This window comes from Ranitomeya imitator, chromosome 3 (assembly GCF_032444005.1).
Source record: "Ranitomeya imitator isolate aRanImi1 chromosome 3, aRanImi1.pri, whole genome shotgun sequence".
NCBI lineage: Eukaryota > Metazoa > Chordata > Amphibia > Anura > Dendrobatidae > Ranitomeya > Ranitomeya imitator.
The window spans coordinates 437,472,411-437,497,627 of NC_091284.1; the positions used below are offsets into that span (position 1 = coordinate 437,472,411).

Genomic DNA, 25,217 nt, shown 5'->3' on the forward strand with positions numbered 1-25,217 from the left:
TCACCATGTGGTATTATAGATAAAACAACTTTACTCTGTGGGTCAGTACAATTACAATGATACCACATTTATATAGTTTTGTATTGCTGATTTCACATACTAAAAACAATGACATGACGTAGGGCAAGTTTACATTTTAAATTATGATTGTCCTTAGTGTTTGATCTGGGTTCATGATTCAAATGTAATTGCAAATTTGCAAATGTGTGGGGAATTCAAGGCAGGGATGGACAAGGGAAAACAGTCACTAGTCACAAACATCTGTGTGCATTGGCTGGGTATTTAATAAATTCCATATTTTGGAATACTTGTATGGTTTACAGTATTATACACTTGGAGAATATGGTCATAGATTACATAAAAAGCAGCTTTGTAATAGAAAAGTTTACTATGAACTCATCAACTTTACATTGCATTTATATACTGCAAGTCCAATGACCATTACTTCAGCAATTGCAGAGAATACATCACAGTTCGTGATTCACATAAGTGCTGTGGAAAGCACAACGGCATGATCAATGACACTGTTACAGGTAGAAAAGAACAATTACATGTTACCAAGGTAAATCTCAACGTAAAGTAACAATTATTTGTATATTTATTACATATACACATTATGCTACATGTATGCATCATGATTAGCACACTTTATATGCTGCTCACAAGCAAGCAGTAATCTTTGTAGAGAAAAAATAAATAAAAAAAGAGGACACAGAACACATTACATGGTCGTATTATTGACAAGTGTGCACATTTTTTGGTAATCTGAAAGATTGATACAATGTTACTTTGTACCCCTCCCCCTCTGATCTCCCCATCATGCTTGGCCAGAAGGTGAATAAGCAGATACATAAATGAGTTTGCTTCCAATAAATGTTTTTTTGGGGGTAAATTAGACTTCAAAAGGTGTGTACAATAATAGCAAGCATTAAAAAAAGGTGAGTAAGTTCTGGACAGCCCTGTGAAAACTTAATTTTAAGGTTATAGGACCCTTAGTTACAGGCAACTACTTTGTTCAATTAAAGAGCTGTGTCAGCAGATCACATACACTACTGGAACTCATCACCACAATTATTGTGCTACGAGACACTAATTTCTGCTTTAGTCTGTTAAATTATGTAACTATACATATATACATACTGGTAAATGGCAAAATTTAAATATGCTCAGACAATTCACAAAGTGAAGTGAAACACTTTATCCTTCGATGCCGTGAGATTTAGATTAGAAATAAGACAAAATTATTGTTTCTGCAGTTACAAAATCACTTATGTCGCATCCCCAAAACATAATTCAACATGGCTAACTGATAACATGTAAAGAATCTCTGCACTATAGCGTGACCGTCTTTAACAGCCCTCTCATCACTTTGTAGCTGATCAGTTGTTGATTTTCTTTTGGAGGGTAACAAGGTCCTCGATCCGTCACATATGAATAAGGGAATCTTAAGACCCATAATCCATCAGCTGGCAGAATAATTTCCTGTTTTTCGGGATAAAAAATAGGACATGGAAGTGGTCCTGGCTGCACCTAGAAATAACAGCAAATAAAAGTTAGTGCACATTATAAATAATAATTTTATAAGCGGTGACATATACAGACAATAAATTCAATACAAGGTAAGAATGTAGACAGTGTAATGCAGTGACCCCTGTAACAGGTAGGGGGCGCTGCATGGTCTCCCCAGTATACGCACGAGGGGTGTAGGGAGGCCATGAGAGTGCATGGCAGTTGCATGAATGGCTGCGGTAATGTGATAAAGTCCGGCAGTATTGGGAATGACCGATACATGTGTCGCAGAGGAGAAGACTCTGCGCTGCCAGCCTGAAGCGATGTGGTGTTCTGGGACCTATAGTCCCACAAGTATTTTGTGTTGTATAATAGTCATGGGAGGCTGGCAGGGCTAGTTATGTGAGATGGGCGGGACAAACTAGCCAGGCACCCACACTCCCACCCAGGGGAGTGGTTAAGGATATATAATGTGACCAGGGTGTGGGTCACATGTCGCTGTGAGTTTCCTGTTTGAAGCCGGTGTTGGAAGACCTGGGAGGAGGCTTCCTGAAGAGCACATGGTGGGGCTTCAGACCTGGTGGCCTGGGGTGTTGGACTAACGTCCTGAACAGCACCTGGACAGGCCACATGCTTGTGTGTTGGGAGGTCCAGGGAGTAGGACCGGATCCCTGAGCAGCGCACAGTGACACTGTGGACCTGGACAGTCTGTGTTGGGGAAGCTACCGTCCTCCGGTGGGTCTGGACTGACTAAGGTGTGCCGCCCAGGCAAGTTGGTGATCCCCATGAGGCAGCTTACCCAGAAGAGTGGACTGACAAGGAGTCAGCAGGTGGAGCAGGAGCTCCCGTAAGGTACCTCCATAAACTGTGGGTGCTTATTGTATCATGAACTGTGTGGTAACCCACGGCAACTGGTCAGAAGAGGACCAGCGTGTTTAGTTGCCGCAGACTTAATGTGATGTCCTGATGAAATGTGTAATGGACTGTTCATGATATGGTTTATGAGTCTTTAATAAACCAAATAGACTGCTTTGTGTGAAAAACAATGCCCGTGTGCCTGAATCTCATGCCAAGCGAGTGTCCCCCAATACGCTCAGTAAGAGCAATCTTACAACAGCTACATTAGGAGTGAGGGCCCTAAGCCAACAACCTACTGCACATTTACTGTCATGCCCATACCTGACAACCTGGCTAAGCTAAGTAAAAAAAGGTTAAAGAAGTAAAAACATTTTTTAAATAACTGTAAAAACATTTAAAAAAAAAATCAAAATCAAAAACTCAAAGGATATTGTATCTACAAATAAATATTTGAATGAAAAAAAAAAATATCTACTATATACCATAATTGTTTAAGGGTCCCTTCCGTCTGTCTGTCTGTCCCGGAAATCCCGCGTCGCTGAATGGTCGCGGCCATTAGGCCGTGACCAATCAGCGACGAGCACAGTCCGGCCAATGATTAGTCCCTCCCTACTTCCGCCCAGTCAGTGCACGCTCCATACTCCCATCCAGTCAGCGCTCACATAGGGTTAAAGGCAGCGTTAACGGACCGCGTTACACTGCGGTGTAACGCAGTCCGTTAACGCTGCTATTAACCCTGAGTGACCCACTTTTTACTATTGATGCTGCCCATGCAGCATCAATAGTAAAAAGATCTAATGTTAAAAATAATAAAAAAAATAAAAAAAATAATTATATACTCACCTTCTGTCGACCTCCGGATACAGCCCAGGCCTTTCCCGCTCCTCGAGACGGTCCGGTACATGCATTGCGGTCTCGCGAGATGATGTCGTGCAGTCTCACGAGACCGCTACATCATCATCTCGCAAGACCGCATTGCACTCTTGGGAGTGTCAGGCACAGTCCGGCCGCGAAATGGCCGCTCCCTACAATCGGCGACATTGCCGCGGGATTTAAATCCCGCTTCGCTGATTGCTCGCGCCCAGCTGGTGCGACCAATCAGCGACATTGCCGCGTGATTTAAATCACGCTTCTCTGACTGGGCGCGGTCAACCGGCGAGACCAATCGTCGACATTGCCGCAGGATTTAAATCCCGCTTCGCTGATTGGTCACGCCCAGTCGGCGTGACTAATCAGCGATATTGCCGCGTGATTTCAGCGACATTGGTGCCGGATCTAATGTTAAAAACAAATAAAAAAATTATGTACTCACCTTCCGGATCCAGCCCAGGCCTTTCCCGCTCCTCGCGACGCTCCGGTGACCGGTCCATGCGTTGCGGTCTCGAGAGATGATGACGTAGCAGTCTCGCGAGACCGCAATGCACTCTTGGGACCGGAGCGTCACGAGGAGCATCGGTAAGCGCCTGGGCTGGAGCCGAGGGGCCAACGGAGGGTGAGTATATAACTATTTTTGATTTTATTTAACAGGGATATGGTGCCCACATTGCTATATACTACGTGGGCTGTGCTATATACTGCGTGGGCTGTGTTATATACTACATCTCTGTGCTATATACTACGTGGGCTGTGCTATATACCACGTGGGCTGTGCTATATACCACGTGGCTGTGCTATATACCACGTGGCTGTGCTATATACCACGTGGCTGTGCTATATACCACGTGGCTGTGCTATATACCACGTGGCTGTGCTATATACCACGTGGCTGTGCGCTACTTGGCTGTGCTATATTTCTCTGCTGTATCTGTGCATCATGAATCGTGGTATGTCTTAAAGGGGGGGACCCACTGAGACTCTTTCGCCCGGGGCCCTCAAAAGCTTGGAGCCGGCCCTAGCTTCACTGATTGTTCGCGGCTGGACATGACCAATCAGCGACAGGCGCAGTCCGGCCACAAATTGGCGTGGAATTTGAACCACGCTTTGCTAATTGTTCGCGGCCGGCCAGCTGAATCCGGTGTATAAATTGCATTATTCTGAAAACGTAAAGGGAACCTGTCACTCCGAAATTCGCGGGTGAGGTAAGCCCACCGGCATCAGGGGCTTATCTGCAGCATTCTGTAATGCTGTAGATAAGCCCCCGATGTTACCTGAAAAAGGAGAAAAAGACGTTATATTATACTCACCCAGGGGCGGTCCCGCTGCTGGTCAGGTCGGATGGGCGTCTCTGGTCCGCTGCGGCGCCTCCCATCTTCATTACAAGACGTCCTCTTCTGATCTTCAGCCACGGCTCCGGCGCAGGCGTACTTTGCTCTGCCCTCTTTAGGGCAGAGGATAGTACTGCAGTGCGCAGGCGCCGGAAAGGTCAGAGCCCGGCGCCTGCGCACTGCAGTACTTTGTCTGCCCTCAACAGGGCAGAGCAAAGTACGCCTGCGCCGGAGCCGTGGCAGAAGATCAGAAGAGGACATCTTGTAATGAAGATAGGAGGCGCTGCAGCGGACCAGAGACGCCCATCTGACCTGACCAGCAGCGGGACCGCCCCTGAGTGAGTATAATCTAACCTCTTTTTCTCCTTTTTCAGGTAACATCGGGGGCTTATCTACAGCATTACAGAATGCTGCAGATAAGCCCCTGATGCCGGTGGGCTTACCTCACCCGCGATATTCGGGGTGACAGGTTCCCTTTAAGAAATAAACTACATACATATTCTAGAATACCCGATGCGTTAGAATCGGGCCACCATCTAGTAAACAATTAAAGTACACATATTTGGTATCACAGCGTCCGCAACGACCCGACCTATAAAACTGTCCCACTAGTTAACCCCTTTAGTGAACACCATTAAAAATATAAAAAAAGCAAAAAAATAATGCTTTATCATCATACTGCCGAACAAAAACTACAATAAAACGCGATAAAAAAGACAGATATAAATAAACATGGTACCACTGAAAACGTCATCTTGTCCCGCAAAAAACAAGCCACCATACAGCTCCATAGCTCTCAGAATAAAGAGATGCAAAAATTATTATTTTTTCTATAAAAGTTTTTATTGAACAAAAGCGCCAAAACACACAAAAAAAACTATATAAATGGGGTATCGCTGTAATCCCAAAAATGACCCAATGTAATGACCCAAAAAATAAAACTGCCTTATCAATTTTACCACACACGGAATGGCATAAAACCCCCCACCAAAGAGAAATTCCTGAACTGCTGGGTTTTGTTCATTCTGCCTCCCAAAAATCGGAATAAAAAGCGATAAAAAAATGTCATGTGCCCAAAAATGGTACCACTAAAAACGTCAACTCGTCCTGCAAAAAACAGGACCTCACATGACTCTGTGGGGCAAAATATGGAAAAATTATATATCTCAAAATGTGGTAACGCAAAAACTATTTTTGCAATAAAAAGTGTGTGACAGCATCCAACCATAAAAACCCGATATAAATCTGGTATCGCACTAACCCGAAGAATAAAGTCGACTAATCACTTGTAGGAACGGCGTAAAAAATAAATAAAACCAATTCTTCACATTCTGTTGATATTTTCATTCTGCCTCCCAAAGATTGTAGTAAGGCTTGACGCATATTTATCATGCGATCTGTGCTGAGAGCTTACACCAGGGTTTGCGTGTAAATTTCTGAAATACATTAATCAGATGGAACCCCCGGCAGAAGATTCTCTATAATGAGGCAGATGGAGGCACTGTGGACGCTGTCTGACCTGTAATCAGACGGTGTCCTTTTTAGGATTGCATAAAAGTGCCGTCGGACAGTTTTGTGCACTTCTGAAAAAAAGGATATAGCTGAACAGAGGCCAGAGGGAGTTAAAAATAACTCTGCTGCATCACTATAGTGAATGGATCCCTCGGAGGGTTTCATATGAATCACGTCACTCAGAGATTTAGATGGAAACCCCAAAGTAAGTGCTCATCGTAGAACGCCGGATAAATGTGATCCCAAACGTTATGTAAAATGTTCCCAATAAAAGCTTCAACTCAATCCACAAAAAAACAAATCAAGCCCCCTTAGGTCTGTCATCTGTTAACGGAAATTTAGGGGGCTTCCACGTTACTGGTAGCACAAAGGCTCTGGAAAAGCGAAATGGCTCCTCACCCGCCCAAGGAAGTTCAGTAAATTCTCTGCTCCCAAATCCAAATGACCCCCTCGCCTTCTGAGCCCCACAGTGTACCTAACCCACATATTGAGTCCACTTTTGGCATTTCTGAAGCGATGAGAGCCCGCCTAACTTACGGGTGCATGCCTCCAGAAACACGAGGTGGGCATAACGTACTGGTGACTGCAGCGCACTTGTAACTGCAGCGGCAGTTCGCAATTTTCACTCGGCAACATTCATTACTGCTTATTTCTGGAAAATACCATGGGGTCAAAATAGTCACTAAACCTGTAGATAAATTCCTGTATAATTTCCAAAATGGGCTCACTTGAGGGGGAATTCTGCTCTTCTAGCAATTAGGGGCACTGCATATAGAGTCCGCAAACTGTTCTAGGAAAATCTGAGGTCCAGGAGGCAAATAGCGCTCCGTTCCTCCAGAGTCTCTCGGTATGGCTAAGTAGTACAGTATAGCCACCATATGGGGTATTGCCATGTTCAGGAGAAATTGTGGGACAAATTTTGGTGCCATTTTTACCCACTTCTTGTTTGAAAATGTAATATCTGGGGCTAAAACAAAATTTTGCTGGTAAAATGTAGTTATTTTGTCTTCACTGCCCAATGGTGTTAAAATTCTGTGACACATCTGTGGGGTGGTCGGTGGGATCGCTTATTGGGGGGGTTCTGCTGTTCTGGCACCTCCTGGGCTCTCGCAGTGGGTCATGGCACCTGCGAACCATAACAGTAAAATCTGGCGCTCCTTGCCCTCTGAGCTTTGCACGGTGCCTGAAAAATATTTCCCAATTACATGTAGGGTATTGGCACACTCAGGAAAAAATGGACCTCAGTTTGTTGTATTAGCCCATAGAAAAAAATAAAAAACTCAGGGCTAAAACAACATTTTAGTGGTAAAAATGTAATTTATTCTTTCTTCACCACTCAGCGGTATAAAACTCTGTGAGGCACTTGTGGTGTCAGTATGATCATTGCACCCCTAGATTAATTCATTGGGGAGTGTAGTTTGTAAAATGAGTTCACATATAGGGAGTTTCTGTTGTTCTGACACCTCAGGGCTCGGCCAATGTCACATGGCACCCTCAAACCATTAGAGCTTTGCACTGTGCCTCTAAAGTAGTATTCCCCCACATATGGGGTATCAGCAAACTCAGGAGAAATTGCACAACAAATTGTATGGTGCAATTTATCCTGTTAGCCTTATGAAATTGCAAAATTTGGGGCTAAAATAACATTTTTGTGAGGAAAATGTGATTTTATTATTTTCACGGCTCAGAGTTATAAACTTCTGTAAAGCACCTGGGGGTTCAAGGAACTCACCATGAATCTAAGAAATACATTCCTTGAGGGGTCTAGTTTCCAAAATGGGGTTACTTGTGGGGGGGTTTCCATTGCTTAAGCAATCAGGGGCTCTCCAAACAGTAGTTTTCTCCCTCATATGGGGTATCGGCATTCTCAGGGGAAATTGCACAACAAACTGCACAACAATTTATCTTGTTACCCTTATGAAAATTCAATATTTTGTGCGAAAACATTTGTGGGTATTTTTTTTTCTTTTAACGGCTCAACGTTATAAACGTGTGAAGCACCTGATGGTTCAATGTGCTCACCACACATCTAGATCATTTCACTGAGGGGTCTAGTTTCCAAAATGGTGGCACAGCACTTGTGGGGGATTTTCACCGTTTAGGCACATCAGAGGCTCTCAAAACGTGACATGGCGTCCGCCAATTGTTCCAACAAATTTTGCATTCAAAAAGTCAAATGGCGCTCCTTCCCTTCCAAGCTTTACCCTGCGCCCAAACAGTGGTTTTCTCCCTCATATGGGGTATCGCGAACTCAGGAGAAATTACACAACAAATTCTGTGGTCCATTTTTTTCCTGTTACCCATGTCAAAATAAAACAATTTGGATCTCAAGTAAATTTTGTGTGAAAAAGTTAAATGTTCATTTTTTTCCACATTTTAAAAATACCTGTGAAGCACCAGAAAGGTTAATAAACTTCTTGAATGTGGTTTTGAGAACCTTGAGGAGTGCAGTTTTTAGAATGGTGTTACTTTTGGGTATTTTCTATGATATAGACCTTTCAAAGTGACGTCAAATGTGATGTGGCCCCTAAAAAAACAAATGGTGTTGTAAAAATGAGAAATCGTTGGTCAACTTTTAATCCTTCTACCTTCCTAATAAAAAAAAAAATTGGTGTACAAAATTGTGCTGATTTAAAGTACACATGTGGGAAATGTTACTTATTAAAGGGAACTTGTCATCCCCAAAATCGATGGTGAGGCAAGATCACCAGCATCAGGGGCTTATCTACAGCATTCTGGAATGCTGTAGATAAGCCCCCGATGTAACCTGAAAGAGGAGAAAAAGAGGTTAGATTATAATCACCCAGGGGCGTTCCCGCTGCGGTCCGGTCAAATGGGTGTTTCAGGTCCGCTCCGGCGCCTCCTATCTTCATTACATGACATCCTCTTCTGGTCTTCACGCCGCGGCTCCGGCGCAGGCGTACTGTGTCTGCCCTATTGAGGGCAGAGCAAAGTACTGCAGTGCGCAGGCGCCGGGCCTCTCTGACCTTTCCGGCGCCTGCGCACTGCAGTACTTTGCTCTGCCCTCAACAGGGCAGACAAAGTACGCCTGCGCTGGAGACGCGGTGTGAAGACCAGAAGAGGACGTTATGGAATGAAGATGGGAGGCGCTGTTCCGGACCTGAGACGTCCATCGGAGCAGGACCGCCCCTGGGAGAGTATAATCTAATGTCTTTTTCTCCTCTTTCAGGTAACATCGGCGGCTTATCTACAGCATTATAGAATGCTGTAGATAAGCCCCTGATGCTGGTGAGCTCACCTCACCATCGATTTTTGGGGTGACAGGTTCCCTTTAAGTATTTTGTGTGACATATCTCTGTGATTTAAGGGCATGAAAATTCAAAGTTGGAAAAATGTGCAAATTCCGCCAAATTTCCATTTTTTTTCCACAAATAAATGCAAGTCATATATATAAAAAAATTACCACTATCCTAAAGGGACAGTGGTTAGAATTGTAAAAATTGGCCTGTCATTAACATGCAAATTAACGAAATTTGTGAGTAGCCCTACACAGAAGAGAAGATATGGGCAGGGCTGTGGAGTTGGTAAGCCAAACCTCCGACTCCTCAATTTCCATGACACCGACTTTCACAGCCCTGGGTGCACATATCCTGGTCTTAAGGGTTTTGAGATGGTCTAGCATTGTAAGCTGGAGACAGGATGATGCTACCTGTCAGAGGAGGTGCTTGAAGCTGGATGTGATGTGTTGGGAGTGTTTTATGGGAGAATACTGAATGGGAGTATTGTGGGAACCCCTGGCTCTTGGTATTTTGTGGAAAAGCTTTGGTCATCATTAAACCAGTAATGGAGGCTTTGGTTACCACTACTGTGAGGGATTGGGAGCAGGATGTGGCTAGCGACTCTCAGCTGAATGTGGCTCTTAAGGTCAGAAAGGTTGGGGACCACTGCTCTAGCCAGTGAACCTAACTCCTTCACGCTGCAGCCAATTTCAGTTTTTTCCTCCAATTGTTCCTAGAGCCATAACTTTTATTTTTCCATCCACATAGCCGTATGAAGGCTTGTTTCTTTTGCATACCACTATTAATTTCATAATGTGATGCACTGGAAGGCAGGAAAAAAAATTCCAAGTGCATTGAAATTGCAATTACAGTTATTTTTTTTGGAGGGGGGGAGGGGGTGGGGTTATTGACGATGTTAACTACATGGTAAAACTGACCTGGCAATATGATTCTCTAGGTCAGGACATTTGCACAAACACTAAACATGCATAGTTTCATTTTTTTTTCTATTTCAGTGGTGACAAAGTTTGGGGGGGGGGGGGGGGGGGGGAATTTGTAAAAAGAAAAAAAACAAGAAAATTTCTTTGCTTGTGTCGCCATTTTCCAAGACCTGTACTATTTTCAATTTTCAGGATATGGGGCTGTTTGAGAGCTCATTTTCTGCACACTAAGCTGAAGGTTTTTATGAATACCATTTTGCAGTAGATACAATGTTTTGATTGCTTCTTATTGCATTTTATTGCTGTCTTTCGGCAGTTGAAACCCTTTATTCTTAATGTGGCAAAAGGGGGTGACAAACTTTTTTTATATGCTTTTTTCATTAGGATTGACAGCAGCATTTAACGTGTAAAAAGCTGTAGGCGGAGCTCCACTCCACCTGCGACTATTGAAACCAGATGGTGGCTGAATAATTACCGTAAGCTATCATCTGCCTTAAAAGATGGGGGTTCGATTTGCGAGACTGCATTAAGGTAAAAGACTGGACATATGACTGTACGCCATATGTCGGGAAAGGCTTAAAGGGGCTGTTTCAGAACAGAGTGACTGTTCAAACCAAACACAGGCACTTGGTGCACCATTAGTGTGGCCAAACATTTAAGTGCACCTTCCCACCTGCTTGTTTTCCATCCGTCTCAGCCTTTCTCTGATTCTATCAAGCCAACGTTGTCATTAAAAGAAGAGGGGAGCAGAGACCCCCCCCCCCCGGGGGGATCAGAGCTTGATCAAGAGTGCCAAGAAAAGTGTGATCCGATTCTCTTGGATGAGAGAATCGTAGCCCACTGCGTGGAGAAGATGGAGAACAAAATTTATCCATCTTCTACATTGTGTGAATCCGTGGAAATCGGACTGCACTCAGATGTCATGTGAGTGCAGCCGGATGTTTACCACATACTTGAATGGGCGAGTGACATCTGATTTCAGAGTGAAATGACAGCATGCTGCGATTTTTTTCACCGATTCTGTGATTGGAAAAAAAAAAAAAAAAAAAAGTCATCAGCACTGCCCCATTAAATAATATTGGTCAGAGTGCTAACTTAGAAAAAAAATTGGATAGCACTTGTTTGACGTATACGCTCGTGTGACCCTGGCCTAAGGCTGTCAGTAACCCGCCATTGATCATATCAAGTGACAGGAGGGCCTATGTTGTAGTCGCCATGGCGTACAGATTTTATCCATCCCTGAATTAAACAAGGCTAAGGGTAAAATGGCCAACCCACACAAATAAGAGGGTGCTAGAAGTTACTTAATATTACTGAGATTTTATCAGTAGAAGCAAGAAGTGTTCTGAATAATGGAACATGGAATAAGGCAAGATAGAAACTTATATTATGGCAAATGTGCTTAAACTTGGGAGTAGGTCGGCTTAGCAGTGAAGGATAAAAGAGATGAGTCATGTAAATCAATTAACAGGATCCTACTATGGAGTAAGAGAATAGAAATATGTACTTTCAGAACTAAGGTTAGACTTTATTCAAATGGCTGTACCCAAATCCCAACATAATACATCTCCCACCTTCCAATCCCAATTGTAATTACGTCCTCTAAAAGAATGAGCAATTTTTGGGTCCTTACCTGAGGTGTCATTATAATTTGTAAAGGAGCATCAGGAACAACAACAAACAGTCTCATGAGCTGAGCATAATGAGGTTTAAGTCCTCGTCCTTGGGATGGCGACAACATGTACAGAGGCATGTCAGTGTTGAGGGCTTTAACTGCTGATTCCTTCGGTCCATTCCCTAGAACTTTCATCATTTTATCCGGCCCTGAGCACATGAACCTACGTCCCCGCGAATCCTCATACTCAAAACCAACAAATGCTCTTGCAATATCATCCCTCCTACGACCTCTTCCGATTGCTGCTCCACTTCTTTTCCCAGGTATAGACTTATTCGGAGCTGGCCAAGAATTGCTGTCCAGGTCCCCTTCATCTTCTGGCTTTGTACGAATGACAATGTCCCAAGGCATGAGATAATTGGTCCCTGGAATAAATCCAAGGTGATCTAACCCCGTGTGGAAGTTATAAGATTTAGCAGGACCTAGTTTTACTAGTGACCAACTTGAAAATTTAGGAAGAAGGCCTTTTGGACAGTTTGAATGCATCATACCAGGCAGATATTCAACAGTGGATGCCTGACGGTCCACTAAAGTGGGCCTTTTTTCACCTTTTTCTTCTGCTGCCTGCCCTGGAGGTTCAGCATTATCTCCTTGTGCTTGGGGATCAGCTGGGTATGTTCCAAGGCTATCAGTGGACTGGCCCAGACTAAGTGCAAGGCTCAGACTTGTACTTTCACCCTGTGTTTGAGGTTCCTTGTCTTTCATCTTCTCCCCTTCAACATCTCCTTCTTGAGAAGTGCAAGGTGCCTCATTCTTGGCCGGAGCAGGGTCTGGTGTGCTTGGCTCAAATACTGGAAAATTAATGTGATCTAGTTTTCCACAGCATTTCTCTTCAAGCATCTGTGAAATATTACAAAAAGAGTGGAAACATTATGCACACTAACTGAATATTGATGCTACTTTATGAACAGTTTTTTATTGTCCTTTATCATGACCTAAATATCCATTGAAAATGCTGCTTTTCCGTGTCACTTGTCAGCGAGTCTTACCTCCAGCCCCCACACACTGCGTGACAGCTTTACTCTAGGCAAGTGTGTCTGTGGGTGGAAGAATAAGGCTAGAAGACACGCAGTGAATGCAAGCCCTCCGAGCACTTGCACAGTAGTATCCATGAATACAATCTCAAAACACAACCATTGTTAACCCTTTTTTGTCAACAGTCTTTAATGGCATCTATCATTGTCTAGTGCTTTGCGCTTATGAAGACTGAGACAGGACTTTATGTAGATTAACTTATAAGTATTAAACAAAAATAAACTTAGTTTTATTCTATTTTTGCCAATTTTTAACTACTGTATAATTCAGACTTAAGCTGCATTTCTTTTTTTTTTTTTTAACAAGAATCACTTAGGAAGCGTGCGCACCATATAGTCTAGAGGCAGCTTCCTGTGATGGAAGAAAACGCTGACACAGTGTCCATCCTGATCACAGAGCTTCAGTCTCTCCTGTCTGACACTGATCTATGTGATCGATGCAGAGCAGGGGAGGAAGCTGCCGGGACTGAACAGAGGCTGCAGGAGCTGAGCAGTGGCAGGACACTCTGCACCAGTAATTCCACAGCCTTCCAGGTCATAGGACTGGTCACAAGACTTGAATGGTGCTTACGTTGCCGTAGTCAAGTTGAGGTTTCTGCAAATGCTCTGCTGCAGCCTCTGTACAGGTCCCAGTGTGTGTATGTGTGCATGTGTGTGTAATATATCTATATATATAATTGCCTAAGGGTTTTTCTGTCTGTCTGTCCTGGAAATCCCGCGTCTCTGATTGGTCGAGGCCGCCAGGCCTCAACCAATCAGCGACGGACACAGCATGGCGACGATGATGTCATAAAGGTTGCTTCGACCAATCAGCGACGGGCACAGTCTGCCGCGAATTCTGGAATCATCATTGTCCATATACTACGGGGACATGCATATTCTAGAATACCCTATGCGTTAGAATCAGGGTGGATAAAAATCAATGTTTTTTTTTTTTTAAATAAAAAAAAAAAAAAAAAAATAGGATTTTTTTTATTTAAATCGGATTTTTTTTATTTAAATCGGATTTTTTTTTATTTAAATCGGATTTTTTTCAATAAACTGCTTTTTGAGGAAAATATTTTACCATCCAAAGGTTCTTCCATCATGAGATAAAGCCGAGTTGTTTAACTCAGTAAAATAAAGGCTGTATATGTGTAACATTCACAATGCCATGCTCTTCCAGAGGTTTCTGTAGGATTAGTGGGCAGTTTCTCTCCTATATTAATCACAGACACTCGCTTTACTTACGCAGTTCTCAAAACTGAATTTGACTCCGCAGAGGTCCCAGCCTCTTCTTCACGGCAAAAATGTTACAACATGAACAGAGTTGAGAAAAAGACCTTAATCCTATTGTTCTACAAACCTATGAATACAGAATCAACCCCTTCAGTGCCAAGTCCAAGAAGTTAGACAATGTGTTTCTGATTGTTTGGAGTGGAATAGATCTGCACAACACAAGAAGAATGTGAATCTAAGTGTGAGGAGGAGGAAGGGCAAGCAGACAAGAAAATGAAAGTGAAACTTTGAGCACAATACTGCAGCATAGCCACAGACAGACAAGTCTGGATCTGTTTGTGTGTATGATCTGAGGTTTATTACATTATTTCCTTATAATGGCAGCAGGCCGTAAAAGAGACCCAGTTTGGGAATATTTTAATGAAGCTCCTTCGCCTATCGGTAAGGCAGGCATGCGTGCAAAATGCAAACGATGCAACAAAGAGATGCAAGGCCTGGTGGAGCGAATGAGGCAACATCATGAGAAGTGCGGTGATGAAGATGAGTGGCATGGATCATGAGAAGTGCGGTGATGAAGATGAGTCATCTTCATCACCGCACTTCTCATGATGTTGCCTCATTCGCACCACCAGGCCTTGCATCTCTTTGTTGCATCGTTTGCATTTTGCACGCATGCCTGCCTTACCGATTGGCGAAGGAGCTTCATTAAAATATTCCCAAACTGGGTCTCTTTTACGGCCTGCTGCCATTATAAGGAAAGAATGTAATAAACCTCAGATCATACACACAAACAGATCCAGACTTGTCTGTCTGTGGCTATGCTGCAGTATTGTGCTCAAAGTTTCACTTTCATTTTCTTGTCTGCTTGCCCTTCCTCCTCCTCACACTTAGATTCACATTCTTCTTGTGTTGTGCAGATCTATTCCACTCCAAACAATCAGAAACACATTGTCTAACTTCTTGGACTTGGCACTGAAGGGGTTGATTCTGTATTCATAGGTTTGTAGAACAATAGGATTAAGGTCTTTTTCTCAACTCTGTTCATGTTGTAACATTTTTGCCCTTAAGAAGAGGCTGGGACCTTTGCGGAGTCAAATTCAGTTAGGTAGAAACTTTGATTTAAATCACTGATTTAAATCAAGCCTTACTGACTAGTGATTTAAATCGTGATTTAAAATCAGTTAGATTTAAATCAAATCCACCCTGGTTAGAATCGGGCCACAATCTAGTATATCTATATATATATATATAATTGCCTAAGGGTTTTTCCGTCTGTCTGTCTTTGTCTGTCCTGGAAATCCCGCGTCTGATTCAGCAACGGGCACAGAGACGATGTCATAAAGGACGTAGAAATCCCACGTTTCTGATTCAGCGACAGGCACAGTATCGACGTAGATGTCATAATGGTTGCCATGGCGACGATGATGTCATAAAGGTTGCCTCGACCAATCAGCGACGGGCACAGTCTGCCGCGAATTCTGGAATCATCATTGTCCATATACTACGGGGACATGCATATTCTAGAATACCGCCACCAGGCCTCGACCAATCAGCGACGGGCACAGCGACGATGATGTCATAAAGGACGTAGAAATCCCACGTTTCTGATTCGGCGACGGGCACAGTATCGACGTAGATGTCATAATGGTTGCCATGGCGACGATGATGTCATAAAGGTTGCGTCGACCAATCAGCGACGGGCACAGTCTGCCGCGAACTCTGGAATCATCATTGTCCATATACTACGGGGACATGCATATTCTAGAATACCCGATGCGTTAGAATCGGGCCACGATATATATATATATATATATATATATATATATATATATATATATATATATATATATATATATATATATATATATATATATATATATATATATATATATATATATATATATATATATATATCTATACTAGATCGTGGCCCGATTCTAACGCATCGGGTATTCTAGAATATGCATGTCCCCGTAGTATATGGACAATGATGATTCCAGAATTCGCGGCAGACTGTGCCTGTCGCTGATTGGTCGAGGCAACCTTTATGACATCATCGTCGCCATGGCAACCATTATGACATCTACGTCGATACTGTGCCCGTCGCTGAATCAGAAACGTGAAATGTCTACGTCCTTTATGACATCATCGTCGCTGTGCCCGTTGCTGATTGGTCGAGGCCTGGCGGCCTCGACCAATCAGAGACGCGGGATTTCTATGTCGATGCTGTGCCGGTCTCTGATTGGTCGAGGCCTGGCGGCCTCGACCAATCAGAGACGTGGGATTTCCAGGACAGACAGACAGACAGACAGAAAGACAGACAGACGGAAAAACCCTTAGGCAATTATATATATAGGTGGGATTTCCAGGACAGACAGACAGACGGAAAAACGCTTAGGCAATTATATATATAGGTATATATAATTGTCTAAGGGTTTTTCCGTCTGTCTGTCTGTCTGTCCTGGAAATCCCACGTCTCTGGCGGCCTCGACCAATCAGCGACGAGCACAGCATGGCGACGATGATGTCATAAAGGTTGCCTCGACCAATCAGCGACGGGCACAGTCTGCCGCGAATTCGCCTCGACCAATCAGCGACGGGCACAGTATCGACGTAGATGTCATAATGGTTGCCATGGCGACGATTATGTCATAAAGGTTACCTCGACCAATCAGCGACGGGCACAGTCTGCCGCGAATTCTGGAATGATCATTGTCCATATACTACGGGGACATGCATATTCTAGAATACCCGATGCGTTAGAATCGGGCCACAATCTAGTATATATATAATTGTCTAAGGGTTTTTCTGTCTGTCCTGGAACTCCCGCGTCTCTGATTGGTCGAGGTCTGGCGGCCTCGACCAATCAGCGACGGGCACAGCATGGCGACGATGATGTCATAAAGGTTGCCTCGACCAATCAGCGACAGGCAGTCTGCCGCGAATTCACCTCGACCAATCAGCGACAGGCACAGTATCGACGTAGATGTCATAATGGTTGCCATGGCGACGATGATGTCAAAGGTTGCCTCGACCAATCAGCGACGGGCACAGTCTGCTGCGAATTCTGGAATCATCATTGTCCATATACTACGGGGACATGCATATTCTAGAATACCCGATGCGTTAGAATCGGGCCACAATCTAGTTATATATATATAGATATAGATAATATCTCACTGCAGGGATACACCAAGGCCACGTTCAGTATTTTACCTCAGTATGTGTAAGCCAAAACCAGGAGTGGGTGATAAATGGAGAAGTGGTGACGGGTTTCTATTATACTTATTTTTTTTTATCCATGTCATACTTCCTGGCTCTACAAAAGACTGAATATAAAATCAAATAACATCATATATACCAGAGCCTGTAATACCCTATAGAACTAAAAAGTGATCGCCTATATATTCACAGTTTGTGAATTCTGTTTAAGGCATACAAATTAATCGTCCATTCAAACACTTATTGTTTAGACCATTATGCATTTTTCTTTCAAGTCAGCTGGATGTTTGCAGTTAAATGATTAGTAGAAGCATAAATAAGCTAAGGCCACGTTCACACATTCAGTATTTGGTGAGTTTTTTTACCTCCGTATTTGTCAGGGCTGTGGAGTCGGAGTTAGTTTTAGTCGGAGTCGGTAGAAATGTACTGACTCCAGCTTTAAAAAAAAGTATCAATATTTCATAATTGAACTTTCATATGAATTTTATAAATGTTACTCAAATATATATGTTCTATCAAACTATGAACAACAGTGATAAGCAATTCTGCTGTAGATAGAGACATTTCTTACTTCTTGTGTGTCACTGTTCTCCACTGCCCTTATCTAATCTTATACTTGGTTAACCTCATACTGCCCCAACCCCCCTACTTACAATGTATGAAACAGAAAGCGAAAATGTGTTGCAAATTCTAAGTAGTAAAGCTCCTCCTCTAGACTAGATGTTTGGTGTGCGTCTTCCAAGCATCTCACAGCTGCTACTCAGAAGAGGAAGACTGTAAGAAGTATTATCCTTTCAACAAACTTTGCATCAGTTAACTGTGAGTACATGAGGAATAACAGTATTACCAAGTGGTCTGATTACTTATATGATGGTGAGAAACTGAATAAGCACGATGTTAATATTTTACAACAGTAAATTTATTGTTACGAATTGGCCATTTATGAAGGAGTTGGAGTCTGAGTCGGAACCTGATAAAATCCAGGAGTCTGTGGCTTACAGACTCCACAGCCCTGGTATTTGTTAGTCAAAACCAGGAGTGGGTGATGTGTTTCAATTATACTTTTCCTCTGATTGTTTTACTCCTGGTTTTGGTTTACAAATACTGATGTAAAAATACTTACCAAATGCTGAACATGTGAACATGGCCTAACAATTAAAATTACAAAGTGTCACTAAGGTACATTAAAATTAGTGACAATGACCCCCCCCACTTTACACAGCCAGGGAAGTTTTAATTGATAGGAAAAAGTGTTTTTCCTATATTCTACTGTCTAAACCTGGGGTGTGCCTTATGGTCTGAAAAATAAGGTACGGTATATAAAACCTAAAAGATATTGTCCTGGTTTAGTAACATGCAAAAAGCCAATCTTTGTTTAAAAAAACTTGAAAACATCATTACCCTTAGAAATTGTTTTGAAAAAATTAAGTTTTGACGTGGACTTTTAGGAACCAATAGCTTTGCACACAAAAGGAGTTGTGGGGCATTTATGTCATTTTCAAGGGCAGCACGGTGGCGCAGTGGTTAGCACAGCAGCCTTGCAGCGCTGGGGTCCTGGGTTCTAGGACAACATCTGCAAAGAGTTTGTATGTTCTCTCCGTGTTTGCGTGGGTTTCCTCCGGGTACTCCGGTTTCCTCCCACATTCCAAAGACATACTGACAGGGATTCTAGATTGTGAGCTCCATTAGGGACAGCGATGATAATGTGTGCAAAACTGTAAAGCGCTGCGGAATATGTTAGCGCTATATAAAAATAAAGATTATTATTATTATTTTGACTCATAAACCAAACCAATTTTAGGGTTGCGTTTTTGTCTGCAGCGTTTTTTGCACAAAAAAACGCATGTGTTTTTTTCCTATATTTAACATTGAAAACGCATGCGTTTTTTGTTATACGCGTTTGGTCGCGTTTTGAAACGCATGCGTTTTTTTGCTGCATGCGTTCTTTTTCAGAAATGCAACTTGTAGTATTTTTGAGAGGCGTTTTTTTGACACATAAAAACACATGCGTTTTCATGCGTTTTTTTTGTGTCAAAAAATACATTGGAGTCAATGGAAACGCATGCGTTTTTAAGCATATGCGTTTGTTTGCTTTAAAAACGCATGCGTTTTTATAAAAAAAAAACAGAAAACACACTGATATGCCACCCCCACCATAAAGGTGATAAAGGGATCCTAACCCTAACGGGATCCTAACCCTAACCGGATCCTAACCCTAAAGGGATCCTAACCCTAACCCTAAAGGGATCCTAACCCTATCCCTAACCCTACCCCTAACCCTAAAGGGATCCTAACCCTAACCGGATCCTAACCCTACCCCTAAAGGGATCCTAACCCTAACCCTACCCCTAATCCTAAAGTGATCCTAACCCTACCCCTAATCTCTTTAGGGTTAGGATCCCTTTAGGCTTAGGGTTATGATCCCTACCCCTAACTATTTCTGTTTATAGTGGGTTTTTTACTTTATTTTGATGATTGGCAGCTGTCACACATTTCTCAGCATGCGTTTAAAAAACGCAAACGCATGAAAAAACGCATGTAAACGCGTCAAAACGCTGCATTTTTTCACCACATGCAAAAACGCATGCGTCAAAAAAACGCAGCGTTTGCACGCGTTTTTTCATCATGCATTTTTTTTTTTAAACGCACGCGTTTTGAAACGCAAGTGTGAAACCAGCCTTAGTAAAAACAGCAGTGTGGTGGGGCTGCACATCATCGTGGGAGTCACACTGTTGTGGCTATAATGAGGCCGACTGGGGTGTGAATTCTAGATGTTACGCCCTTGAGTGATTAGGACGCGATTACAGCGACAGCAGCTTGACTGTTACATGGTAAGGAACCGTCCCACCAGCAGGAAAGTTACATGAGTTGAGCCACCACATTATTTAAATAGTAAGACTGGTTTGGCGTTAAGACAAACATTTTGCAGATCTTGGGAAATGGCCTAATCCAGGGCTAGGGGAGGTTTAGTGGGTCAAAACGATCTAAAAGGTTTTGTTTAAACTAGGCCTACTCTTAGCAACCACACATATATCATCTGCTGCGCTCAGAGAGCGAAACTCAGGCTTATAAAAATTATTAAGGCTGTGCGCCCACGATGAGTTTTTAAACTGCGGGTTTTTTTTTTGCTGCATTAAAAATACAGCATTTTACAGTTCCAGCAAACAGGATGGGATTTATAGAAACTTCCTGCTATCTGTGCTTGTTTTTCACTCAGTGTAACCTGATCTGCAGTGCATGCTTCAAATCCGCAACATGTCAGTTTCTCTTGCTGGTACATTGTGTTTTATCAGCTGATTTTCCTCATAGACTTTCATTAGACGCAAAAAGACTGCATGTAAAAAAACGCACATGCGTTTTTAGTGCATTTCCGTGGCAGAAACGCATGCAATCCGCAAAAGATTATATCAAAGTTTTGTCAAACTCAAATATGAGGAAATAAAAATAAAGCAGCTTTATTTAAAACAAGACATACCAACGAGACAAAAAAACGCAGCATCAAAAATGCAATAAAAACGCAATGAAGAAACTCAAGTAACCTCATTTACTAAATAGCTGCAGAAATGTTGCAAAAAAAAAAAAAAAAGATCAGCAACAGCAAAAACTCATTGTGGGAATGTATCCTAAAGGGCTTGTCTAGTCTGCAGTCACTCCATATGACTATACACTTGAGACCTCACAGTACGTGCACCACACACTGTCAGGATTCTCTGGTGTCAGCGGTAACAGCGTACAGTCATGTATGCAATTTGCACACTTCCGTCCAAATTCCGACTATCTGTGCTCAGCAATTCACTTGTATTGAGGAAGGCCGTGGACGTGTAATTGAAATGTGGCCGGAAGTATGCAAATCGAGTGATAGTGTGCTTTCGCTGCCAGAATTGGAGAATCCTGAAGAGTGCATTGTGCGCACTGTGAGGAATCAGAAGTTTGCAGTCTTTCAGCAAAAGACCGGACAACCCCTTTAACTATTACACTGTACCTGGTAGAAATCATAGTTTGCACTCTTGATGTCAAATGGATCCTCACGAGGTGCCTGCTTTCTCCCACAATTACAGTTTCCAGTAGACCTTGCACGACTGTTATGGTACAGAATAGGTGGATTTCTATCTGGCTCAATTTTTTCACCTGAAAACATTAAAAAAATATATATTAGTTTTCTGAAAGCACTTGTTACGTTGCAAGCTTTCCACTGACTGTAAAATTATGTGAACAAGAGCGAGCCCTAATGCTATGTACAGGTATTGGTATAAGATTTATTTGAAGTGAATGATATTACATTGCTTAGAAGAAGAGAAGAAGCAACCAGTATATTCCTTGGTATTCGGAGTGGGAAATGGTTTTCTGAAACCTTAGAAAACCTCTTCAAGACCTTTTTGACTTCAAAGCAGTAATCCAATTGAGAACTAGTCATCTGAGGCACTGTCCTAAAATGTATATTCTAAAACTGAGCAGAAATAACAGTCCAATGGAAAGTTCTATATGAAACAGAATGTCTACACCATCCAGTTACTCACTGACAGGAGAAGTACATATGTCGCCTTAGGCCAAATGTATCATTCTATCAATTTATGTACGCTGAAAAGAAAACCTAAAATGGAACATTTCTTGGTAAAGATAAAGTATGGTTTGGTATTCATAACTGGCTGAAGGTCAATTGTTCGCTTTGTGGGTACGTGCACACATTGCGGATTCCATTACGGATTTTTCCGCACGGATTCTGCAGAATCCGTAGGTAAAACACCCTGCATTTTTCCTGTGGCTTTGCAGCGGATTACCTGTGGATTTTGTGCATTTTTTATGCGGCTTTCGCCTGCGTTTTTACACCTACACCTGCAGATTCCAATTATGAAGCAGGTGTAAAACGCTGCGGAATCTGCACAAAGAATTGACAGGCTGAGGAAAATAAATCGCTGCATTTCCGTGCAGAATTTTCCGCAGCATGAGCACTGAGGATTTGGTTTTCCATGGGTTTACATGGTACTGTACACCGCATGGAAAACTGCTGCGGATCCGCAGCCAAATCCGCAACGTGTGCACATACCCTGAGGAGTGCCGCCCGACATCTATCCCAAAAGGTCTGTCTCTACCCATGATCACGTTGCCAGAATCTCTAGAAATAACACCATACTTCAGGGGGAATGCACAAAGTGATGAACATAGTGCAGGGTAACAGTCCGCAGGGCTGTGGAGTCGGAGTTAGTTTTGGTTGGAGTCGGTAGAAATGTACCGACTCAGACTCCAGCTTTAAAAAAAATGTATTAATATTTCATAATTGAACTTTCATATGAATTTTATAAATGTTACTCAAATATATATGTTCTATCAAACTATGAACAACAGCGATAAGCAGTTCTGCTGGAGATAGACATTTCTTACTTCTTGTGTGTCACTGTTCTCCACTGCCCTTATCTAATCTTATACTTGGTTAACCTCATGCTGCCCCAACCCGGGTTGGGCATCAAAAATAACAGTGCAACAAGTGATTCCTCTGCATCCTGACATTGTGAGAGATGTTGCCCGAGTGGTTACTGCTTTGCCACCAACCCAAGTTAGCGTAGAGAGGTTGTTGTCTGCTCTCAAAATAATTAGATCAGATTTGAGGGCATCCATGAAGGAGGATCTGACAGAGGCAATACTTCTTCTGAGGACAAATTTACAGATTTCTTCTTATTAACTGCATAACAGTGTTTATTGCATATTTACTTACAAGAGTTTATAAAAGTTATTTGCTATATTCTAATTGTATTCTAATAAATATAGTTTTTGCTCTAAGTGGTCTGATTACTTATATGATGGTGAGAAACTGAATAAGCACGATGTTAATATTTGACAACAGTACATTTATTGTTACGAATTGGCCATTTATGAAGGAGTCGGAGCCGGAGCCGGAACCTGATAAAATCCAGGAGTCGGAGTCGCAACTGTGGCTTAACGACTCCACAGCCCTGACAGTCCGGCTATGCTGTAACAGTGGGCTAACTGCTTTTCTCTACCTGCAGGCACACCGGGAAAGGCTGGAAGCTTGCCAGACGTCCAAGCATAAAGGAGCAACATCAGTGAAAGGTAAAGGAGCAAATGTGTCAGGGTAACTCATTTATCAATAAAAATGTTTAGAAAGTGCAATATGTAGATTTTACCAGTTTTGCTCTAAAGACAACCCCATTAACAGTGTTACCTGCTTTTGGAAGCAAGTGGAATTTGTGGACACAGTGCTGATCGGTCAGACTCCTTTCCTCGCAAAGTTGGTGTCCACTGCTCCAGAATTTGTAGCAATCCTCATTGAGATGCATGGCATATTTCTGGAATGCTGGCCCACGTGCATGCTGGCTGTAAACCCTAAGCGCTTGTGCCAGCTGGTTCTTATGGACCGTGGTGGTGTAGTTATGGGGCAGGTTGGACTGGTAGGCGCTGTGTGCCATTGGTAGAGCTTTCTGACATCGGTTTTCTGAAAATTTAGTATCTGCATCCAAATAGCCTTCCAGGACTTTCATATTAGCCAGCAGTTTGGGGGGATAGCCCCCTGGGAAGGCTGGAGGGTCGTCATCTTTATTCTCTATGATCACCTCATACAGCTTTAGGGCCACATTAGCCCATTTGTGATAGGTGGGGAGCTCAAAGTGGGAGGGCTGTGGGTTCCTGCCCACACTGTCATCAAAGCCCTTCTTAGTGAGCACCAGCTCCACATGTTGGAACAGAAATTCACGCAGGGTGCAGTCCACCAGCTGTCCAGAAAGCCCAGAGCTGCTCTCTGCTGTGAAGGACAGCTGCTGCCGGCTGTGCCTCATCATCTGGTAGCGCCGGGGCCCACAGATGCTTCCAATGCTGGGTTCGGTGTCCTTTACCGTGCAGTTGTGCCGCAGGCTATCCAGCAGCATACCCACAGGGTCGTCGTCCTGCTCAGCCACAATGTACACAAAGGCCTGGTTGGCGGGCACGGTGAACAAGCAATTGATGCTTTGGTTAGTGAGGACACGGCTTTTGCGGAAGATCCGGTAGATCTGGTCCTCCAGGGCGTGCTGAAGCCTTCGCTTGGGGGAATGCTTCTTGGGCTTCTCCGTGGCCGTCTGACCCGCTCCCCGGCTGGGCTCCACTCCCCGTAGGGCGCCATTCAGCTGGAAAACAAACAGCAGCCGTGGAGGGCAAGGGCGGGCGTTCAGCTTCCACTCCAGGCCCACAGGGCACTCCTTGAGCGCCGGCTTTAGTGAGGGCAGGAGCTTCTGCCGCACACTGTCCAGTGCCCGGAACAGCTTCTCATAGGCAATGTCGAAGCAGCAGGCGGGGTGCAGGAGCAGCAGCAGGTGGCACACAGAGAACAGGTACAGCACATGCATGCAGTGCAGCTTCTCCTCATCCTTCCACCACTCGTGGGCCTCGGCGTGGGAGTAGTCCCCGCGCCCCAGCTCCTCACAGGCCCTGGCCAGCTGCCCGGTGTCACTGATGCCCGTCAGCACCACGTACAGCACGCGAGCCTCCTGCTCATAGTACGTCTGGAAGACGCTGCGCTCCCGGGCCTGCTCCGGCAGCTGCTGGAAGAGGGCGAACACATGGCGGTCACACAGGGAGTTCACCAGGCAGCCTTTGTCCCAGCCCCCCTGCAGCAGAGCCGTCTTCCCGAACACCCCGACCACGCACACCTCATCGTCCTTCCACGCCGGCTCTGAGCTCAACAGCTCCCGCAGCAGCAAAGAGCCGCTAGCCGACGTCTTCATGGCGCTGCTAACTGTGAAGGCGGCTGGGGGGCACAATTGGAAGGTGCACACTCATGGCGTCACGACTGCAAACGTCCGGGTAGGAACAAGAAC

The 25,217-nt window shown here is 43.6% G+C and overlaps 1 protein-coding gene across 2 annotated transcripts; it reads right to left on the reverse strand.

Annotated features, from left to right (window-relative positions):
* Positions 1-369: 369 nt before the first annotated feature.
* Positions 370-25,204, reverse strand: SMG8 (SMG8 nonsense mediated mRNA decay factor). 2 transcript variants are annotated; one of them, XM_069757335.1, is made up of 4 exons: positions 23,591-25,202; positions 21,395-21,540; positions 11,897-12,778; positions 370-1,530 (listed from the first exon to the last, which is right to left on the reverse strand). In XM_069757335.1, the coding sequence occupies exons 1-4, from the start codon at positions 25,122-25,124 to the stop codon at positions 1,333-1,335; spliced, it is 2,760 nt and encodes a 919-aa protein (XP_069613436.1). In that variant the 5' UTR covers positions 25,125-25,202; the 3' UTR covers positions 370-1,332. The 2 variants fall into 2 exon arrangements, with proteins under 2 accessions (XP_069613436.1, XP_069613438.1); XM_069757337.1 differs by lacking the exon at positions 370-1,530 and adding an exon at positions 8,474-8,610 and having other exon boundaries at positions 23,591-25,204.
* Positions 25,205-25,217: the final 13 nt, after the last annotated feature.